The sequence below is a fragment of the Lates calcarifer genome, linkage group LG13 (assembly GCF_001640805.2).
Source record: "Lates calcarifer isolate ASB-BC8 linkage group LG13, TLL_Latcal_v3, whole genome shotgun sequence".
Classification (NCBI taxonomy): domain Eukaryota; kingdom Metazoa; phylum Chordata; class Actinopteri; family Centropomidae; genus Lates; species Lates calcarifer.
Genome location: NC_066845.1, coordinates 1,948,729 through 1,968,051, shown reverse-complemented (window position 1 = coordinate 1,968,051; position 19,323 = coordinate 1,948,729). Strand labels below are relative to the sequence as shown.

Genomic DNA, 19,323 nt, shown 5'->3' with positions numbered 1-19,323 from the left:
TGAAAAATCCTTTGTAAGCAACTTCTCTTTCTCACTGAGACTCACACACACACACACCCCCCTGTCCTCATTTGGGACATAATAGTATGAGTGCAATAATGCCTTGGCGGGATCTCCAACAATCTGTTATGCAATGGGACAGCGCTGACTGTGAAAAACCATCTGGTGTCCTCAAGGTTCCTCCATTCAGTGTAGTAGTGGGGAGGGCTCCAATTAAAAAAAAAAAAAAAAAGAAAGGAAGACCTCCTTGTGCCTTGTGAGTCATGGAAAGTGGAGTCATGGGAAAAAGCTGATATTCTTCCTGATTTATTGTAATTATGGATCTTAGCTGGGCGTGTACCGGGTATCCAGGCAGAGGTTAAGTGGTTGTAACAGATCCCCTTTCCCTGTTCTGATGCTCAGCTCAGGTGGGATTCTAGTTCCCTCTGATCAATCCTGTGTTAACCTTAAGACACTCTCGTCCACACAAGTAACTGCTGACAGCCATACAAAGTATTAAAATGCAGTTTGTATCCAGCTAATAAAATCAAGGCAGTCAGCTTGGCTCTGTTGAAAGCCACCAGACACCTCATTGCTTGCAGCTGTGCTTAACTCTCTTAGAATTTTTTGATCATACTCTGGGACTAGAAGCCAGAACTCCTTACAGTGCACTTTTGTATTCAAATTACTCTGAAATTCCATCATCTGCCACAGTTGAAGCTTGAGGTTTGCTCCCTTGTCTGCTCTTGTCCAAGCAGTCAGTAAAACTATGACCTGCTGCAGCTTTATGGACCCCTTTTCGCTGAGTTTTCTGCTCAGTCCCCCTGGCCTGCCGCCAGAGAAAGCCTCTCTCACTGTGGGAAATGTGTAAAGATGTAATGGGAAGGTTGCCTGGGAGTCAGGCAACGGCCTGCGCTGTAAAGTAAGAAGGGATTCATGTATGCGTGTGTCAAGCCTAAACACAGTAGAGAGAGTATTACCAGCCCTGGACCCGTGTGCCTTTTACACAGCCAGCTCTGATCATGGCACACTGGAATAACACTCAACGTTTTATTAGCTGTGCAGCCCTCAAGATTTTTCCTTCCTGCTCCTCAGCTGTGTATAATAACATTCTCGTACCTTTATTTGCTGAGTCGGATTTGTCCAAGAAAGAAGTGTTAGGTTTGCCAGGTGGGAATAAGTTTTTGTTTTATAATAAAAGTAAAAAATCTATGGAAAGAACAACTTACTTTTTGTCTGCCAAGTACAGTCTGTTACTTACTATGTAAGCAGGGGAGACACCGCTGCTGCTGCTGCACTTTGCCTATTGGCTGCAGGGTTGATCTGCTGTGAGTTATGCTAATTAAAACTGTTTGCTCGTCATAGAGAGGGAGAACTAATGGAGAATGTGATCCTTTGCCATCTTTGTGTCACACAATGGATTTACAGAACTGTGAAAGCTGTTTTGAGCCCAAATACGATACACACTTCAGGGACAGACTTCTCCCTTCTTTTACTGTACTCAGCTGTACTGGCCCTGTTGCAAGGCCCAGACACATTCTTTTGTCCTTTCGTGGCTGCAGCACTTTGGCTCCTGCAGGGAGACTCATCTACTCCCCAAAAATCTTGTCCTATTTCCAACTCGAAGCACATTGCCGCCTTTCTGCAGATAAATAGACAAATAATCAGGAGTTTGACGGAACGGAGTATAACAGCGTCTGATAGAATTACTGTGGCCAGTGGACCAGCATCTGGCTTCACTCTATGTCTAAAAGCTGCAGGAGATGTCACAGAAAATTTGAATCCTAAAATATAGTTGCCTTCCAGAGTGTGTTTATTTCCTTATTTCTTTGTAAGGACTTTTTATTGGACTCGGCACCGAGCTCTGAGCATTTGTAAAAGATCAACTCAGGAGTGTTTTTCATCTCTGCTACACGCTGTACTAATGTGAATGCTTAAATTCAGCTCCCAGCTGATAGATTAAGGATCAGTTCTCATTTAATGATGATGTCACAGCCCTAGTTGATTGGTTTGTCACTGGGGGATAATTGTGATAAATTCTATTGAAATGTTCCAATGTTGTTAATATACTCTCTGAGTTAACATGATACATTGGACCGATAACAGGCTTCTGATCAACATGGGATGTCAGCCTGTCTGCATGATTTTACTTAACAGCTTCAGGCATATTAGTCTCACTCTGTCTTAGGCCCTTAACCCTACCAGACCCACTGGTGGGTCCATCAATATTAACACATGTTGTGCAGCCAAACCCACAGAATCTCATTTTAAATTCTAATCAAGTGTCCAGAGGTTCTAAAGTCAACAACCATGTCAGGCCCAATTACTGCAAAATGTGTGTTAAATGATTCATAGGACATATACATCTACTGTACAATGTTCTCTTTTGAAGGCATAGTGTCTTAGGTTTTAATATTTCATTGATTATAAGCAGCAGAGAATTGAAATGAAGTATGGCGTACAACATTTTAACACAGTTTGGAATGAATTCTCCGAACTTTAAAGTTACTAAAGGGGAAATACTGAAAAAAATGGTTTAAATGATTAAAGGAATAACTTATTCACTTTCTTGTAGATAGTTAGATCAATACCATTCTCATGTCTAAATATGAAGCTGTAGCCAGGAGACGGTTAACTTAAGCATAAAGACTGGTAACAGAGGAAACAGGAAGACACCGCACTGTCCAGTAAAAAAATATAATTTGATATTTTTACTTCTGCTTTTTTATGGATTCAACAAACCAGCTACAACATGTTAATTTGTTAAAAAAAAAAAGTCTTGTAGGTGAAGTTTTTAAACTTTAGTCAGTGCCAGGCTAGCTGTTTCCCCTGTTTCCAGTCTTTGTGCTAAGCTAACCGTATCTTTGCGCTAGCTTCTTGTTCAACAGACAGACATGAGAGTGGTCTCAATATTCTCATCTCAGCAAGAAAGAAGATGAATGCATATTTAAAGTAGAAAATCTAGGTTTAAGTAGTATTTAAGTTTTTATTAGCCTGCGTTAGAATCACCTTGTGTTCTGAATGATGTTTCAGAGATTTTAGCATGCTGCCAAGTATAAAAAAGTGCTCCTGGTAATTATTTCACATGAAAATATTCTAATCTTAGCAATATCAGCACAAAATAGGCTGATGTTGATGTTGAAGTCAGCTTAATAATGTAAAAAAAAAAATCTTTAATTTCTCCTTCCTTATAATCATCATGCTTGCTTAAACTCAGTGAAGCCGCCTTTAAAGTTGAGCCCTGCTTTACATCAATATTACCAAATGTCTCTCAGGACTTTTGCAGAGGGAGATTTTAATCCTCATGTACACACTCTGGCGGCAGACTTGAGAGTGCTTTGGTCTCTTGATGGTGACTTGTTTGTTTACACTGATACTAATTTTTTTTACATCAGCCTCTGGCTCTCTGTGGCTGACTTGTTCTGTTGCTGAGAAGCCAACACAGCTGGTGGCTGATGACTTCACACATGAAGGGATAGATGTGTTCTTCCCTTAAAGATGACTTCACATGACTCTATCTACCGTAGGCTTTGATTGCAAAAAGATTATTACATTTTGCAACCAGCTGGCACGCTCACTTGAGACCACAGGGCATGAAGGTGACTATTAATTATCCCTTTGGGTGCCACTTGTTACTGTCTAATTGGTTTACTGAGTTAATTAAAGCAAGAGTGTTCAAAATAGTTTTGTCAGTGTGGTGGTAGTGGTGATTAGACAAACTTGTAGCCAAGCAGCTGTGCTGCAACAATAAATAAAAACTGTATTGTGCTTGTTTAGAAATAATAAAGAAGCATTTTATTCAGGGTTAACCAGCCAGTACTGCTCAGAAGTGGTCCTTGTAGTTTCACGGCTATTAAGTTTGTCTTTGCCGTGGACCCTTTTAAACTAAACCTTCCGGGTGATTACCAAGTTATTTTATTGAAGATTTTACAAGGAAACAAAATCAAGTCCTCTCTAAGGCAATTGGAAAAGCCTTCATTATAATTTCAGTACCTGTGGAAGTGAGATGCTCTTGAACACAAGGTGATAAACTCTCAAAAATTAGATTAAATTTGACCATTTACTTAATATTTTCTGCCCAAGACTGAAATAATCTCTTTCTCCAGAGCACATTTTACTTCCCTGTGGTTTTGTGATCAGAATTTAAACAAGATAAGATGTCATAGTATTTTTACTTAGTCTTAAACTCTAACATATTATTTCTCTATCAACAGGGACAAAAGGGTCATCCTGGTCCTTCTGGTCTCCCAGGTGAACCTGTGAGTATTTTATTTCTCTGTAATCATGGATTCGGTTTGATGTATATTGTACATTCTTTCTCACAGATAACATAAAATATGTAGAATTCCTTTCTTTGTATCCTCACTAATCTACCACCAAGTTTTAATATCACTCTCCTTTGGGCCATCAGGTGAACACATCAGTAATTGCAATATATGTATGTGTAGCGCCTTCTTAGGTCATGTAAAGGGGAAAACTAAAACTCTGATATGAGATATATCATTGCCCCCTTTTTTAAGAATTTGATAAACAGTGTCTGAGGTGAGAGTGTGAGTTTTATCTTAGGGATTAAAAACCATCAACTGGCAAAGAGGATTTTCTGAACAGCAAGGGTGCCATCTAAAAACAACTGAAATGGGATTTCTTTGGTTCCTCTGACACAATCCCTCCCCCGTCTCTTTGAAGTGTTATCATGCTGTCTAAATCCACCTCATGCTGTTTGTCTGTCTGATGGCTGCCGTGTGTGTTAGCTGTATGTCAATGTATGTTTACTCACTGAATAGAAGAACTGAGAGTCTGCAGAGACTCCAGCATGTCTTTCCATTTATAGTTACAAGAGGAGAAAGGGAGGGAATGACAGAGAGAAAACATTAACACAGAGACATGGGGACGTTAAAAAAGAGGGGTGATGGGTGGGAGGGGATTACAGTTGAGAGAGTAGAGACATTAGACATAAGTTGTTCGGGAATCTTGGCGGGAAAACAGAGCGAGCGATTTTTGGCAGAGGTGCAAGTGGGCTAAATAGTTTGGACACCCTAGGTCATTCCTCCTTCTCCTTTCCCTCCCTCTTGGTTCAAATCCTGTGTATTATCTCTGAGAAGAATGTGCTGTGTCACAAGGAAGAAAAAAAAAGAAAACTTTTTCTGTCTCCTGTAGCATTTTCTAGAGATGATGCACTCCTTTCTTTGGAAAATGACAAAATCACATGGTTTAACATGCAGATCTGTTTAAGTCAGTTATTATTATTGGCCTGTTGTCCAAGGCCTCTTACTTTGTTGAAAATAACTGGCTTCTGCCAGAAAGATTTTGACTCTTAATTTGGTGGAAGTTGTGTATTACTTAAAGGCATCCTGTGAGGATTTGTTGTTAACAAACATTACACTTTCAATAATTCTCACAAAAACAAGGCCTAACAGGTTAAATGCATTTGCAAAAAAACAAAAAACAAAAAACAAACCTACTACAAATCTACTTTATACCGAAACATCCACGTCTACATAGGCTAGCAGTCTTCTTTCCTGCCTTTTGCTGGCGTCTGCAAGGTTTATTAATGTGTTACTGCCACCATCTGTTCATCAGTGGAATAGCGTGGCTTGCATGGACTGCATATTTGAGATATTGTCCTCTGCTGTCGCCAGGAATGTGTATAGCGTCACCTGTATGCTTGTGTATCCTGGTTAGTAGAGCGTAAAATACACACAAAACAGGGACCTGCTTATTAAAACATTGCTCCATAGTACCTAGATGATTAAACGATTAAATATGCCATGTAATAAAGTTTGGTGATGCACTGGACTGCGTTGTATTGAGAGGTGTTGCAGATGGTCTGCATGAATGTAAGCTGAACAAACAATATAATGCAGTTCAGTCCATCACCAACTTTAACTATGAACTCAGTAATAAACGTGTAAATGAATTTCCAGCAATGTCAACAAAAACTTTGTAACTGAGCTTCATAAATATAGATGATATTGTAGAGCTGTTGAATTGGGCTGCTTCAGATTATACAAGTGTCCCAAAGAAAGGGGCCACCTAAGTTTCTTTGTAGCCATTTACAAGTATTCTCATCATTTTGAACAATAGACAATACACATTTTGGTCTCTCTCATCACATGAATTATCTGTCTTTTTTTCCGGAAACTGTTGCCAGTGTATAATGAATGTGGTTCACCCTAAGTACACTGTATGAAAAGCCTGCAATTTCTTGCATGCCTTCACTAACTAATCCTGTCTTACTCTTGCCATACATGTAGAGTTAAACATTCCTCTCAGAGGGATGCATACAGGAGGTTTGGTCTTACCACAAGGAAGAAATGACTCATGAGTTATTCTGTGCGTTGATGAGGATAAACATATTAAGGCAAAACTGTACTCACAGTAGTCTTAACAGCATGTGGCTCGACCACACTCTAATAGCACTTACTGCTGGATTAATTGAATGGTTAGAGTGGCAACGTCTGCTGTGGCGCCTCTTTCCTTAGGCAACACTGACTCGACTAAACAAAAGGTCTTTATTGAAAAGCTGAGATTTAAATTCTTCCATAGGACCAATTGACTGTTGTTTATTACTTCATAAGCACAGTGCCTGCTTTCTGTTTTTATTACTGTCTTTTTTAAGTTCCTATTATAGCAATCAGTGAGGCTCCAACAGAAACCATGTGTGTATAATGGAAATATTTCTCGTAAAGAATATTACTTCCTCATTCTCTCTATTCCTCCATCCTTTCATCCCTCCTTTTCCCTCTTTTAGTTTCTTGCCCCCCCCCTCCAGTGCTGATTTCTGTTCTGCCTTTCTCTCCACAGGGTCAGCGGGGAGATGATGGAAGCCCTGGGGCCAAAGGCTATCCTGGCAGGCAGGTGCAGTAAATCTAGTGTTGCGGTGCTGGTTGAACAGGGCCACACACACACACACACACACACACACACACCACACACACACACACACACACACACACACACACACACACACAAATACATATACACGCAGATATGTAAACAAAGAAACACACACACACACACAGATAAACCAATAAATGGAAACTAGAATGTTATCTCTACTGTGAGTTCAACTTTTGAAAATATAGGGGCAATTTTGACCTTTTAATAAATCAAATTTCAGCTAGTAATTTTTTCTTACTGTCAGATTGATGAATGAAACAAGAATTATAGGGGAAACACTGAATCCTTGTGTGTTTTCTGTAGATAAAAAATAATCACATTTAAAGATATTGGATGGTGGTGAAAATCTCAGCCATCGGCATTTCAGCATCAGCCTCCCCAACCCAATTTGGTAAATCCAAATAAAATGCTTGTAGTGGCTGAATGACAGGAAAAAAAGCCCCTGAAAAAGCGACAACAGCTCTAAACTGTTGAGAAGCACCTGTGGGTGAATTTCAGCAATGGATGCCCCCCAGTCCGGTGAGGAAATAAAATGTCAAAAGGTTTCCATAGTAAGCACTACCCTGAAGAAAGAAAAGGTAATAAAAGTGTGACTAATGCCACAGCTCCCCAGGTACAAATAAGCTTTCTCTGTCCCTCCAAACTATGAGCATCCAGTCTTTACCTCACTTCGAGGAATGGTGTTTAAAACTAAGAAGTCAAAGCTGGGGAGCTTTAGGGTTTCTGAGTATTTAAAATCTGTTTCCTCTTAGCTTTAAGCAAATTTAAAGTTCAAAAACAGCTGAACAACTGCTCACTCACTTGTGCTCCCTGAATGTTTATGATAACATAGAGTTCAGGCACAGGTCTTGCTGTTTGCACTTACTATGTCAGGACTCTGATCCCTATAGACACTTAGTGGTGTGTGATGGATTAGGTTTTAGCACCCCCTACCATCTGTAGGCTGTGAATCATTGGGGCTGCAGGTCTGTGTCAAGATGCTGCACTTTGCTGTGGGGAGTTCTCCTGAGCTGAGAGTTGAGCTTTATAGTTGTAGGTGGGATATTTTCTACTCTGGTGGATTTGCTGGCAGTGTCTCTGAGAAATTGATGCGAATGCTGCTGAAGTATTAACACTGCAAATGTCAGCCAAGATGCTAATTAGAATTTTAAAAAGGATGCAAAAATCACAGAAAAAAGCTGATGCTTATCATCAAGTATGGAGAATGTTTAACTTGCTTAGATAATCAAAACATGTTCTTTGTTTTTCCAAATAAGAACTTTAACAGAATCAGAACTTAAGTTTGTAACCACAGAAATGTGTTTTGTCATCTGTTACATTTAGGGTTTTCCTGGGCCTATAGGAAAAATGGGGCCAAAAGGAGTCAGGGTAAGTAGTTGCTGGAAAAATACAGCTTCAGCATTGATTTTTTTTTAGTACATATAGACACTGTAAGGTAGTATGTCTGTTCTGTGGTAATAAAAAGGTACTTTGAAAGTAAATACTGTATATCTCACACTCTGAGAATGACTTGTACTTGTATTTCATGTTCTTGTCATGCACCCTCACTTTGTTTCTCCTGAAGGCCACGAGGGGAGAGAGACATGTTTCTTGTCTGTACAGCAAAGATGTTGAACTTTCACTTTTTTAAATGAACTGTGAAATGTGTGCTCAGTGAATTACCTAACCAGTGTGGATACATAAAAAGGCCAACGTTGTAAATGCCACTTGCCTCCTCCTGTTAACTCCATGATGATAATGACAGATGGTTTTGTTAGTATATGTTTCAAGTACTGAAGGAGCAATTAACACTGGCCTTTAAATCCGTTCCATGCTTGCTGTTCCTGTTAATGTTAGCCAAACATCATAAAACTATATTGCTCTGCTGCCTTGTGCAACCCTAATGCATTCAGGCGTTAGTTTATCATATAATGTCCTTGTAATTTCTCCTACTGCCCTTCTGCCCTTGGCAGTTTTTCCTCCTCTTCCACTGAGCAGGTATGGCAGTGAGATCTTCAGAGATCCCTGATGTGAGGGTATGTGCCCTTGGACTACATCGTGGAAGCCAGCACCATGCAGTCCATGGGCATATACACTTGCCTCAAGGCTTGGCTCTTCTAGACCAACTCCACTGTAGCAAAAGCCTGCAGTGCTGTAACAGATCAATGCATCACAGCTCAAGTCTTGTCTGTAGAGATTTTAAGATGTGATGGTATTGTTGACATCTTACAGTTCTATTGTCCATCTCCATCATCTCTGCTCTTTTCTATCTATCTTTCTCCCCACTCCATCTTTTATTCATCTCTCCAGGGTCACATTGGCATCCCTGGGCTTTTTGGCCTCCCTGGTCCTGATGGCGAGAGAGTGAGTATTAGTGGCTTTGAGAGTAAATGCCTACTGAGTTGCATTATATGACTGTCCATGGGCCAAAGTGATGAAATAAGAATAGATTTCATTCTTGAAGTACTCTAGGCACACTTCGCCAAATCATGTTTTTAAATCGAAAGTAGTGCAAGCTGCCTTTGTATTGGATCAAACCTGCGTGCATAGACAACCTACACCCCAACCTCTCTTCTGTGTTGGATAAGATTATAATGTGGAAGGTAAATTGAAATCTACTTAAACCCAGCCAAGACTCAACATGAACCTCCAGGGCAAAACAGTGGCACCAAATCTTTTGGGATTTTCACACCAAGCATTTTGGAATTTCTTCTAGTTTTTTTGCAACCCCTAGCCAAGTGGCACTATGGACCTCATGGCCACATGCATCTGTCAATCCAAACCACTGATCTAACATTTTGAGTAAAACATGTCACAAACATTGGGATGAATTTACAACTTGCAACTAAGAGGATGAATCCCATGCCCCAAGTCAGGGAATTAACTTCTCATCTACTGCCAATAATAACAGGGCAAAGTTTTCACTAAGACAGAATAGTCCTAAAGCTAATGAATGAATTCTGTCTGCCTCAGCTGTGCTTTGAGATTAATGCTGACATGGTATGCTTTGAAGCGATGATGCTAAGGATTTCTCCATTGTTACTTCATCTGACTTTATTTCTGTAACGTAAGGGGCATGATAGCTTCACAGGGCTGATAATGTGACTAAAACTGTTCAGTCTTATCATCTAATAATCTCTCTATTTTTTATATAATGCACTTTTATCTCTTCTTAAGTTCAGTTTGTCTCTTTCGGTCTCTAAACTTTGTTTTCTTTCCTATTTCCAGGGAGGTCCTGGCGTTCATGGGAAGAAGGGCAAGATGGGTAGGCCGGTAAAGTTTTCTCTCAACATACTTTTCAGACAACATTTTTAATGCAGCCTCATGAAAGAGGATATATTTGTCTTGATCTATGGACTCTTACTGTGGTGCATAGCTACTTTCGAGTGTATTAAAGGACCATTACTCTGACAGAGACTCTAGTTCACTGTGAAGCCCTTCTTGGCTTTAGTCGTAAATCTGTGAAGAAAAGCTGTGGTAACTTCCACACTGGTACAGTGATGCTAGGGACTATTATAACCAGACAAATATGCACCCCAAATAGGGTAACTGAATATACTGGAAACAGAAATGTTTGTGTGTCAGCAGATTATATTTAAACTCTTAGTCAGTTCCCTTTTTAAAATCAGAAGTTCCTGGCCTCATATTAAAGTCGGTGACTGATCATCTATAAATCTTTTATGATCAATTTTCTCTGGCTGAAGTTGATTATGAAACATTGTATGTAATACAGTTTGTGCTTATTACTGTGCTTGTTTTGCATTAGACTGATATGATAATGTGAGGTGTCAGTTGTGGGTTTGGCTCTCCAGAGCCTCTACCCGCAGACCAGGGAAGTCTATCGTCATTGGCGCCTGGAAGTAAATTTCCCATCCTTCCAGTCTTACATGGAAAATATTAATGCTGCACATAGCCACTTGTGTAAATGTGATATTTTCCCAGGCTCAGTCTGGTTGTACAAGTTTTTTTTTCAAAAAATACTATTATGCAGTAATGGTCAGTGACACAGACTGAGGTCCAAAAGTAAGCTTGTTATAGCCAAGTCATGAGCAAGCCTTTTCTCTTCCTCTGTGGTGAAAAGTGAGGTCAGTCAAGTTGCGTAAGAAGTCTTTTTCTATCCTGAGTCAGCAGTAAAGAGGTATAACAGAGACAGATGAGAAAGAGTTGGCATGTTTGATCCAACAGAGATGCATGTGAAGCCTACAACGATTTGAACCACAAAAACACAAAGCAAAAAAGCCATAAAATGCAAAAAAAAGAGACAAGCTTTCCAGCTTTCTGCATCAACATTGCAGTTGGAAAGTAGCCATGTATATGAATTTATCTAGTGAATGTCATATTTTGCACATAGATGAATGGCAGGACTTCCAGTGGACAAATCTTCTAATAAAGAGGGTCTCGCCAACATCACTAAAAGTTGTTGTCAATACGAGAACAAAGACTTGCATGTGTTTCTGATCAAACTGAGTCAGTTATGGACATTTTTGGAAAGAGGAACATTTTTCCACATTTCCTGTGGGCTTCATGTTGCACCAATTACCTCTTATTACTTTATCCACATTTGCCTAATGTCATGTAGAAGCACTCTGCCACACAACAATCCTATCTCTGCCATCTCTTGAGGTCTTCTTACTTTGATCTGATCATTTCCTTTCCATCTGCAAACAGAGAATGAGAGCTTTCTCCTCTGTTCTGCCATTTATCATTTTCTAAACATTGTGCGCTCGACTTCTGTAGGCAAGTGCTGAGCTGTGATGTTGCGGTGGGTTGCATGTTGACCTTGGCATGCTGACAAGCACACGTTGAGCGTGTGGCCTCATGGCTGCATCACGCCTCTTGTTCTGCCTCTATAATGGAATTACGAGCACCAAGCGAAAAAAAAGACGAAGTCAGCAGTTCCTGGGCCAAGCAGCTTTATTCAGCCATTTAGGCAAGTCCTGGGGGTTTGGTTCGCGGGCTGCTGAGCGCTCTCTGCCAGCGCGTGCACACACAGACACTCGGTCGCTCGGAAACACTCAGCCGTGGAATTTCCTGCTGGTCTCCCAGGAATGAAGCGCTGGGATCACATTTGATGGGATTTGCTTGGCTTTACTCTGCAAACTTCTGTTTTGGGAAACACTTTGTTGATCCCCTGTGTATGGTGTGATAACTTAACTGACAAACCATGTGATATCTATTTAAATCCAACATCAAAATGAATGCTTTCATCAAATGAACATGACAGATATTCAGTTACCCATCCGGTTACATGACTATCCTGTTTGTTGTGTGTTCAGGGGTTTCCTGGTGATTTTGGAGAGAGGGGACCTCCTGGGCCTGATGGTAACCCAGTAAGTGAAATGATATAGATACATGCACTTTCTGTTCACTTTTGGCACAGTGAAATTCATCAGGCCAGTCCACAGCATTTTTTTTTTTTTTTTGCAGAAGATTGACTGTGAGGCAGATCTGTGCAGTCATACAGTAACTCACTCACCCATCATAATCCATACTGATACGAGGGCAGTTTCAGCAGTTTCTTGCCTCTTCTCTTTCTTTAGTTTGACCCACACTGCACGATTGACAGGGTCAGTGCTAGATTGTGATTGGCTGACCTCTGAGAGCCTCCTCCAGGCCTCATTTCCTCTCCCTCCAGAGGGAAGAGGGGATGTTCCATTTGGCTGAATTCATCCCCTTTCATTCATGGCGAACTGGAGGAGGCGACAGGAAGGCCACACTGGGCCATGTGTGTCATTCATCTCTCCACTGGATGCATAGCTTGGAGAGGATGCAGGCATGGCATGAGGCTGCAGGGTAGATCATTTGGACAACAAGCCTCTGTGTGTCAAGTGCCAAGTGCTCACTCACTGTGCTAAACTGAGAGGAGAAACACATTACTCTGGCTATCAACAGAGGAATAAACTAGCAAACAAACAAAATACAGAAACAATGTTGCATCTTTTGTGCATCTCCCTTTTTCTCTTCTCCCTCCCTCTTAGGGTGAACTCGGAGCTCCTGGCCCATGTGGAGTCCCTGGTCTTATTGTGAGTGTTGTTGTATCCTTCTCATAAAGCTTTTATAGCTTTATATTTTGTGATTCATACACTTAGTGTCCTTGTTTTCTCTTTGTCTCTTTCTTCCCTCTGGAAAGCAGCAGGATGTAGCAGTAGCTACTCTTTTGAAAATTGTCATATGAAAAAGTTTTATTCCTTATTTGCTATTCTTTTAAGTTTCTCCCCAGTTTTCTGTTGGGACATTCAGCTGAGAAAACATTTTTTTTTTCTTTTTTCATTTCTTGGCAATCAAAGCACTGGTCCTGGGTTTCAACCCTAAATGAGTATCAGAAAGTGTAAAGTGCCAAAACCTTGAACTGAATGTCAGGCCATCTAAATAATCTTGTATTGTCTGATCAGATAATTCTTGATTTAAATAAAAAAAAGTTGCCAATTTTATAATATTATATTTGTTCAGGAGACAAATGTCTTAACATCTAACATTTGACAGATTTGGCTTCTTTTGTTAAATGAAAACATGTTCATATTCTCCTTTCATTGTTTCCATTTCAACTCGGGTATTGTATCAGCACAAGTATATACCAAATTATATGATAGCCAGATCTTGTTGTAATAGAAGCAGCTGTGACAGTGAGCATTTGAAATTCATTCAGGTTTAAGAGTTTTCTTTGCTTATTCAGTTTAGTAAGTAAATGTTTTGTGTTTGTTGTTGGTGACAGGGAGACATGGGCCCTGTTGGCATGATGGGATTTGCAGGACCGCCAGGACTCAAGGTACACAATGTGGACATGTTGTGTATGTCTCTGGTCTTGACATTGGTGTGACATGAAAAAACTTCAAGTACTCTAGTTGCTTATAGTTTGTTGAACACTTTGCTGGTTTGGGGATCAAATTTGTAAACTTTGTGAACTCTTCCACTCCATACTCACATCCTCTTCAAACAGCCTGACAGTGTAGTTAACACAGCAAAAACTGTGTTAATGGTTTTCATCTTTTTGCCTCCAAGGGAGTACCAGGAAACCCAGGGGAACCAGGACTGAAAGGTGATAAGGTGATCTGCATATATCTTTCCTAGACCACAAAAAAAAAAAAAAAAAAAAATCCACGAATAGTGGAGATGAGTAAATGACAGAAATGTATTTAAGATAGCACTACGCTATAATGTGTGACTTGTGTTATCTAGCATACCTGGGGTGCATATTGATTGAATAATTTTCTTTTTTTCATTTTTTATTTGTGTTTTCTCAGGGGGATTTTGGTGTGCCAGGAGAGCCAGGGGAGTGTGGATTCCAAGGGGACAAGGTATGTGTGTGTGTGTGTGTGTGTGTGTGTGTGTGTTGGTATGTGCTTGGGTTTTATAAATAGTAGGATTGGTGGTTTGGTGCCAGGCTGCTCTTATCTGCATGTCAAAGTATCCTTGAGGAAGACACTGAACTCCATATTGCTTCCAATGATAAGACCAACTTGTAGGGAATCTCTGTCACTGCTGGTGTGTTTGTGTGCACTGGTTAATGAGGCCTATGGTAAAGCTTGGTGTCCTGCTCTCTAAGTGTACTACAGAAGTGCAGTGGATTAACCATTTATTTTTCATAAAAATCAGAAGTGTAGTTGGCGTGTTTATGTATCTAATCAGCATTTTCAAATACATTACTTTTTTGACCCTACAAAATAATTCTGTTTATCATTATGTTACAGGGTATCCGTGGCTCACCTGGGTTGCTGGGGCCGCGTGGAAAACCTGGACCGCAGGTATCCTCTATCACCCTACACATTTAGTTAACAGGAGCTCAGGGGTGCAGTTGCAGTGCAGAGGTGGGACCTCTTTGATTAGACTGCACAGTTAATTGGTGATTAGTGGTTGTGGAGTTTTTCTCCACTGTGCTGATTTCCTGAGTGATCAATAAATGATTGAAAAAGTACTGTCTAAATGCAACACAGTGAGCTGTGAGTAGCCATTCTAAAATTTTGTTGTGAAGGCTTTCTCTACTTTTTTCCTCCTTTAGTTGCCTCAGATCAGAATTTTGGTCTAAACAGTATAATGGTGTGTGGGTATGGTAAGCACTCAAAAAAAAAAAAAAAAAAAAAAGAGGCACTGGTGCTCCTGAGTAAAAATGAGTGGAAATATTTACAAAAGCTCATTTCAGGTGCTCTTGTGTAGGAAAACTTCGGAAATTGAAGCTAATCAAGCACAACCAACCCCTCAAAGAGCAGGGCATGGGCAAACTCCCAGTGCACATGCTCCCTGAGCATTAAGACTAATCCACCAGTTGGCACTCATGTGCTCTTAAGTGTCCTTAATATCTTGAGTGCTCTCTGATCTGATTTGAGATTCCTGGGAAAACCCGCTCTTTCGCTTGCTTGACCTGCTAAATAATGTTGGCATCTTGCAGGAGTGATAGCAGCTGTTCCGAGTTGTCTCATTCCTCCTAGCAGGATCTTACCAGAGGTTCAGTAGCAATTTCTACAGTTACGTACATGACTGAATTGCATAAAGATGATTTTTACAGATGCTACGAGAAAGATTTCCTGTCATTTTCAGGTTATATTAGATTGTTTTTGAAATATAGTACATGATGTTCCCTACACAAACTATATATAGTGAATTTGGGCTTTAGTCTTATCAACATGGTTACACTTATTTTGAAGTTGTCTGATCTGTGATAACATAAGATCATTTGTGACCTTTCTTAGGGCAAACCTGGTGAAAAGGGCCCTACTGGTTTACCTGGCCCTCCTGGCCCAGAGGTTGGACAGATTCTATTTACCAAGTATTATATTTTGACTAGATACACATTTATGTTCCTCTGTCTTTGTCAATACAGTGCAGCTTGCAGCAAGTGTGGTTGTTTATTTTCACAGGGCTTTCCAGGTGACATTGGCCCACCGGGTCAAAATGGCCCTGAGGGACCCAAGGTTAGTAGAGTGAATTTGATTTCACAAAATGAATCATCAAGCTTCAGAAATGAAGTGAAAGTTCATTTATATTCTTTTTATCTATAGGGAAAGCAAGGGACAAGAGGTTTGCCAGGTCCAAGAGGAACACCTGGACTTCAGGTGGGTTGGTGTGTTGATACTATGAAAATGAGCAAAAGATAAAGGTGTTTTTCTTTTCCTGACCTTTAGCAACAATTTTCTTGTCAGGGTGATGAGGGACCAGTTGGGCCAGCTGGACCCGCTGGACTCGAGGTGAGTGTTGATTGGATAATCCCTGCAACTCAAGACCTGTTACAAAACATCATAACACAGTAATCATGTAGGATCTACTATACACACCAGACCACAGTATATTCTACACAAAAGCACCAAGTGTCTCTGCCTAAATTTAGGCTTTGTCTAATTTGCATTCATGGTCTGTATTGGACAGCAAGTTCTTTGGCTGACTGATCTCTCTATTGTTCTAAAGCTGTTTTGAAAGACTTCCTATTGGACACTATATACTCATATTACCAGACTGGTCAGCAAATTGCTATGCTCTTTTCTATAATAAAAAAAGTTCATACACTCACGCACACATAAAAGTCAAAGCAAATGTCTTTCAATTTCAAACCAAATGTACTGAACAAAAAAACAAAATATAGTTTCATGTGATGACTGATTCATAAAATACTTTTACTGACAATAATGAATTATTATTGTCTAGGGAAGTCAAATGTGCAGTAAAAGTTATTTAATCTAGGGACACTATGAAATAATTATAATAGTGCTGTTTGTTGTTTGTTTATCTCCACCACGTGTAGATTTATATTCTCAGTTTTCAGTATCTGATCATATAACATAGTGGATAAAGGGGCCATGAAAGCCAAACTTTGGATTCTGCAAGAGACAAATGGGATGGCTTTGAACTGTTTTGCAGTATAAATAAAAGTCTACGGTGACTATCAGTGACTATCTCAGTCCAAAAAAGTGTTTGTTTGGAGTCATCCCAGGCTAAACAATAGAGAAGACTTCTCCAATGAAACTCTATTTTTGCATTGGTTGCCTCCAGTCTGCTGTTTCCCAAAAGTGTAACCCACAAGTGATTGCAGAAAACAAACACAAATGACCCAGTGACTTTTCAGAGTAATAACAAGCCTTTGATGCTGCAAATGGTTCTTTGTTTTCAGGATCATTAAGGGATGTTGTTGTTTTGGCATCAGTTGTTGGTTTGTTTTGTGCCACGGCCTCTCGAGGGACGGCAGACTCACAGGCTGCACCTTTTACAGGAGATATAGAGACTTTATTGTTTTTGCTGTGTGGAGCCGCGGTATACTTCTATGTGTCATTTTTGCTTTCTGTTCAGGGCAGGCCTGGGAGGCAGGGATTCCCTGGATTGACAGGCCCAGATGGACTCAAGGTCAGACCTTACAGTCACATGTCCACCGCCGAACCACTGTCATCCTTAACTGAACATTCCCTCCCTGGTTCCCTTTTATGATAATGTATCATCTGAATATGTGTAAATTAGATGTTAATACTCCGTTACCACAGGGGAACGGGCCCCCAAGCACATTTGGACTGATTTGAACTAAAAACGAAAGGCATGAATAAGTTTGTGATGTGCTAATTGGCTGCTTTGCTGTAGGGCGAGACCGGGATAACTGGCGAGGTCGGAAAGCTTGGCGAGAGGGTAAAGGCTTTTCTCCCTCTTTCTGCTGATTTCTGTTTGATGCTCACTGTATGTGTCTGTTTTGTTGGAGCCCCAAAGCTGAGCAGCCTATTATGAGAAATACAACTTCAGTAGAACTAAGAGGAATAAGAAACCATTAAGACAGCATGCTTTCTCTCCTTCAGGGACTGCCTGGTTTTATTGGACCAATTGGAGAGATGGGCATTGCTGGAGAAAAGGTTAGTATGGTCTCAATTTGTCACACTTTTCTAGTGTCACAATTTGGTGTTGTCCAACATCCACTTTAATCTGTTATATTGCTTTCTGTTGATCTAACATGTGATTAGTGCTGAAACAATAAGCCAATTACAGCAAATTTGATAATATAGTAATTGTTTGCTCTTTATCAAGCTTAAGATGCCAGCAGCTTCAAAAATATGCAGATTTGCTGCTTTTCACACAGTATCTTTGAGTTTTTGACTGTTGGTCAGACAAAATCAGCAAAAGCATCACTTTGGGTTCTGTGAAACTTGTGATTTATATTTTTTAGACTGAATGCTTTCATCAGTTAAACTACACCAGAATTGGACAGATTAATCAATAAATGTCATTGCTTGTGGTTCCTCAGGGGGATCGAGGGAAAACAGGCGCCCCCGGGCCGCCAGGTGAACCAGGGCCGATGGTAAGGAGTAAGTCTGGACCCTGTCTCTCGTACCGTGGGGCATTCAATTCTACATACGTAAGGGATGGGGGTGTCATACGTTTGGAAAGACTGGTTTAAGTGATTAAACAATAATCAACTAATAAGCAGATAATTTAAGGTAATCCAGTTTTGTCAAAAAGTTAATTCATGATTTCTTTGATAAATAACATGGATGTCATTTAAGTAATGTTGTATCCATCAGGGTCACACTGGAATGCCTGGAGAGACGGGGCAACCTGGACCACAAGGAATCCCAGTAAGTTTACTGTTGTCATTGTCATAAACCAGAGAATACACACTGGCAGTTTATGCATGTATAGACAGTTGTACTTGATACAATTTCAGCTGTGTTACCTGAAAACATAATGATCATATATCAACTATAAGATATAAATACATTTAAAGAAATATTATAAGTTAACAGTTCTGTACCTGCATTCAACTTGTTAATAAAGATAAGACTGAGACAGCTGTCCTTTGTATCTTAGTTTCCATAGTTTGATGCAGTCAAACTTGTAAACTTATAAAAGAATATTTCTTCACATGCATTCAGGGGCCTCCTGGTTCTCGGGGATCTTTCGGCATCAGAGGACCCAAAGGCATCAGGGTAAGTAAAACTGCATTATACGTTTATATATATATATTAGGAGACACATAACTGCTCTATGTTAAAAAATGGTACTACGTAACAATTCATTCATCATGGCTCTGGGGATAGCAATGCCTGTGTGTCTGTTAAATGGGCTCAAATTAGACTTTGAACTTTTAAGGTGAGTGTTATAATAATAATCACATTAAAACAATTTCAAGGTTTGTAGTTAATCAAAAAGTAAGTCAACCATTGTAAAATCAGCCTGGGAAAGTTTTTACATCTGAAGGAAAGATTTGTATCTGTAAGAATGACAGTCCAATCACAAAGTAGGATCCAATCAACCCAGTCTCGAGCTTTTTGACACTAATTTGAGCGCATACTGTTGGTCCAACGCTTTAGTGTAGACTGAAATATCCCAACAGCTATCAAATTAATTGAGTTTTTGTGCAGACATCCATGCCTCCCAGAAATAATTTGTCCAATACCTTGTCAAATATCTACAAAACTAAATGCATTCCTATTAATGTCACCTGTACTTTTTATTTAGTGCTAATTAGCAAATGTTAGCATGCTAACCTGCTTAAACTTAGAT

General features: G+C 40.0%; 1 protein-coding gene across 1 annotated transcript in view; it reads left to right on the top strand.

The window, feature by feature from the left end:
- LOC108874454 (collagen alpha-1(XXVII) chain B-like) overlaps positions 1-19,323 on the top strand; it is a 70,389-nt gene that overhangs the window by 28,817 nt on the left and 22,249 nt on the right. Inside the window, 21 exon segments of the mRNA XM_018662958.2 lie at positions 4,194-4,238; positions 6,784-6,837; positions 8,203-8,247; positions 9,169-9,222; positions 10,087-10,131; positions 12,135-12,188; positions 12,837-12,881; positions 13,571-13,624; positions 13,858-13,902; positions 14,100-14,153; positions 14,547-14,600; positions 15,543-15,596; positions 15,711-15,764; positions 15,852-15,905; positions 15,993-16,037; positions 17,131-17,184; positions 17,413-17,457; positions 17,622-17,675; positions 18,065-18,118; positions 18,342-18,395; positions 18,693-18,746. Coding sequence (XP_018518474.1) covers positions 4,194-4,238; positions 6,784-6,837; positions 8,203-8,247; positions 9,169-9,222; positions 10,087-10,131; positions 12,135-12,188; positions 12,837-12,881; positions 13,571-13,624; positions 13,858-13,902; positions 14,100-14,153; positions 14,547-14,600; positions 15,543-15,596; positions 15,711-15,764; positions 15,852-15,905; positions 15,993-16,037; positions 17,131-17,184; positions 17,413-17,457; positions 17,622-17,675; positions 18,065-18,118; positions 18,342-18,395; positions 18,693-18,746 — 1,071 coding nt within the window.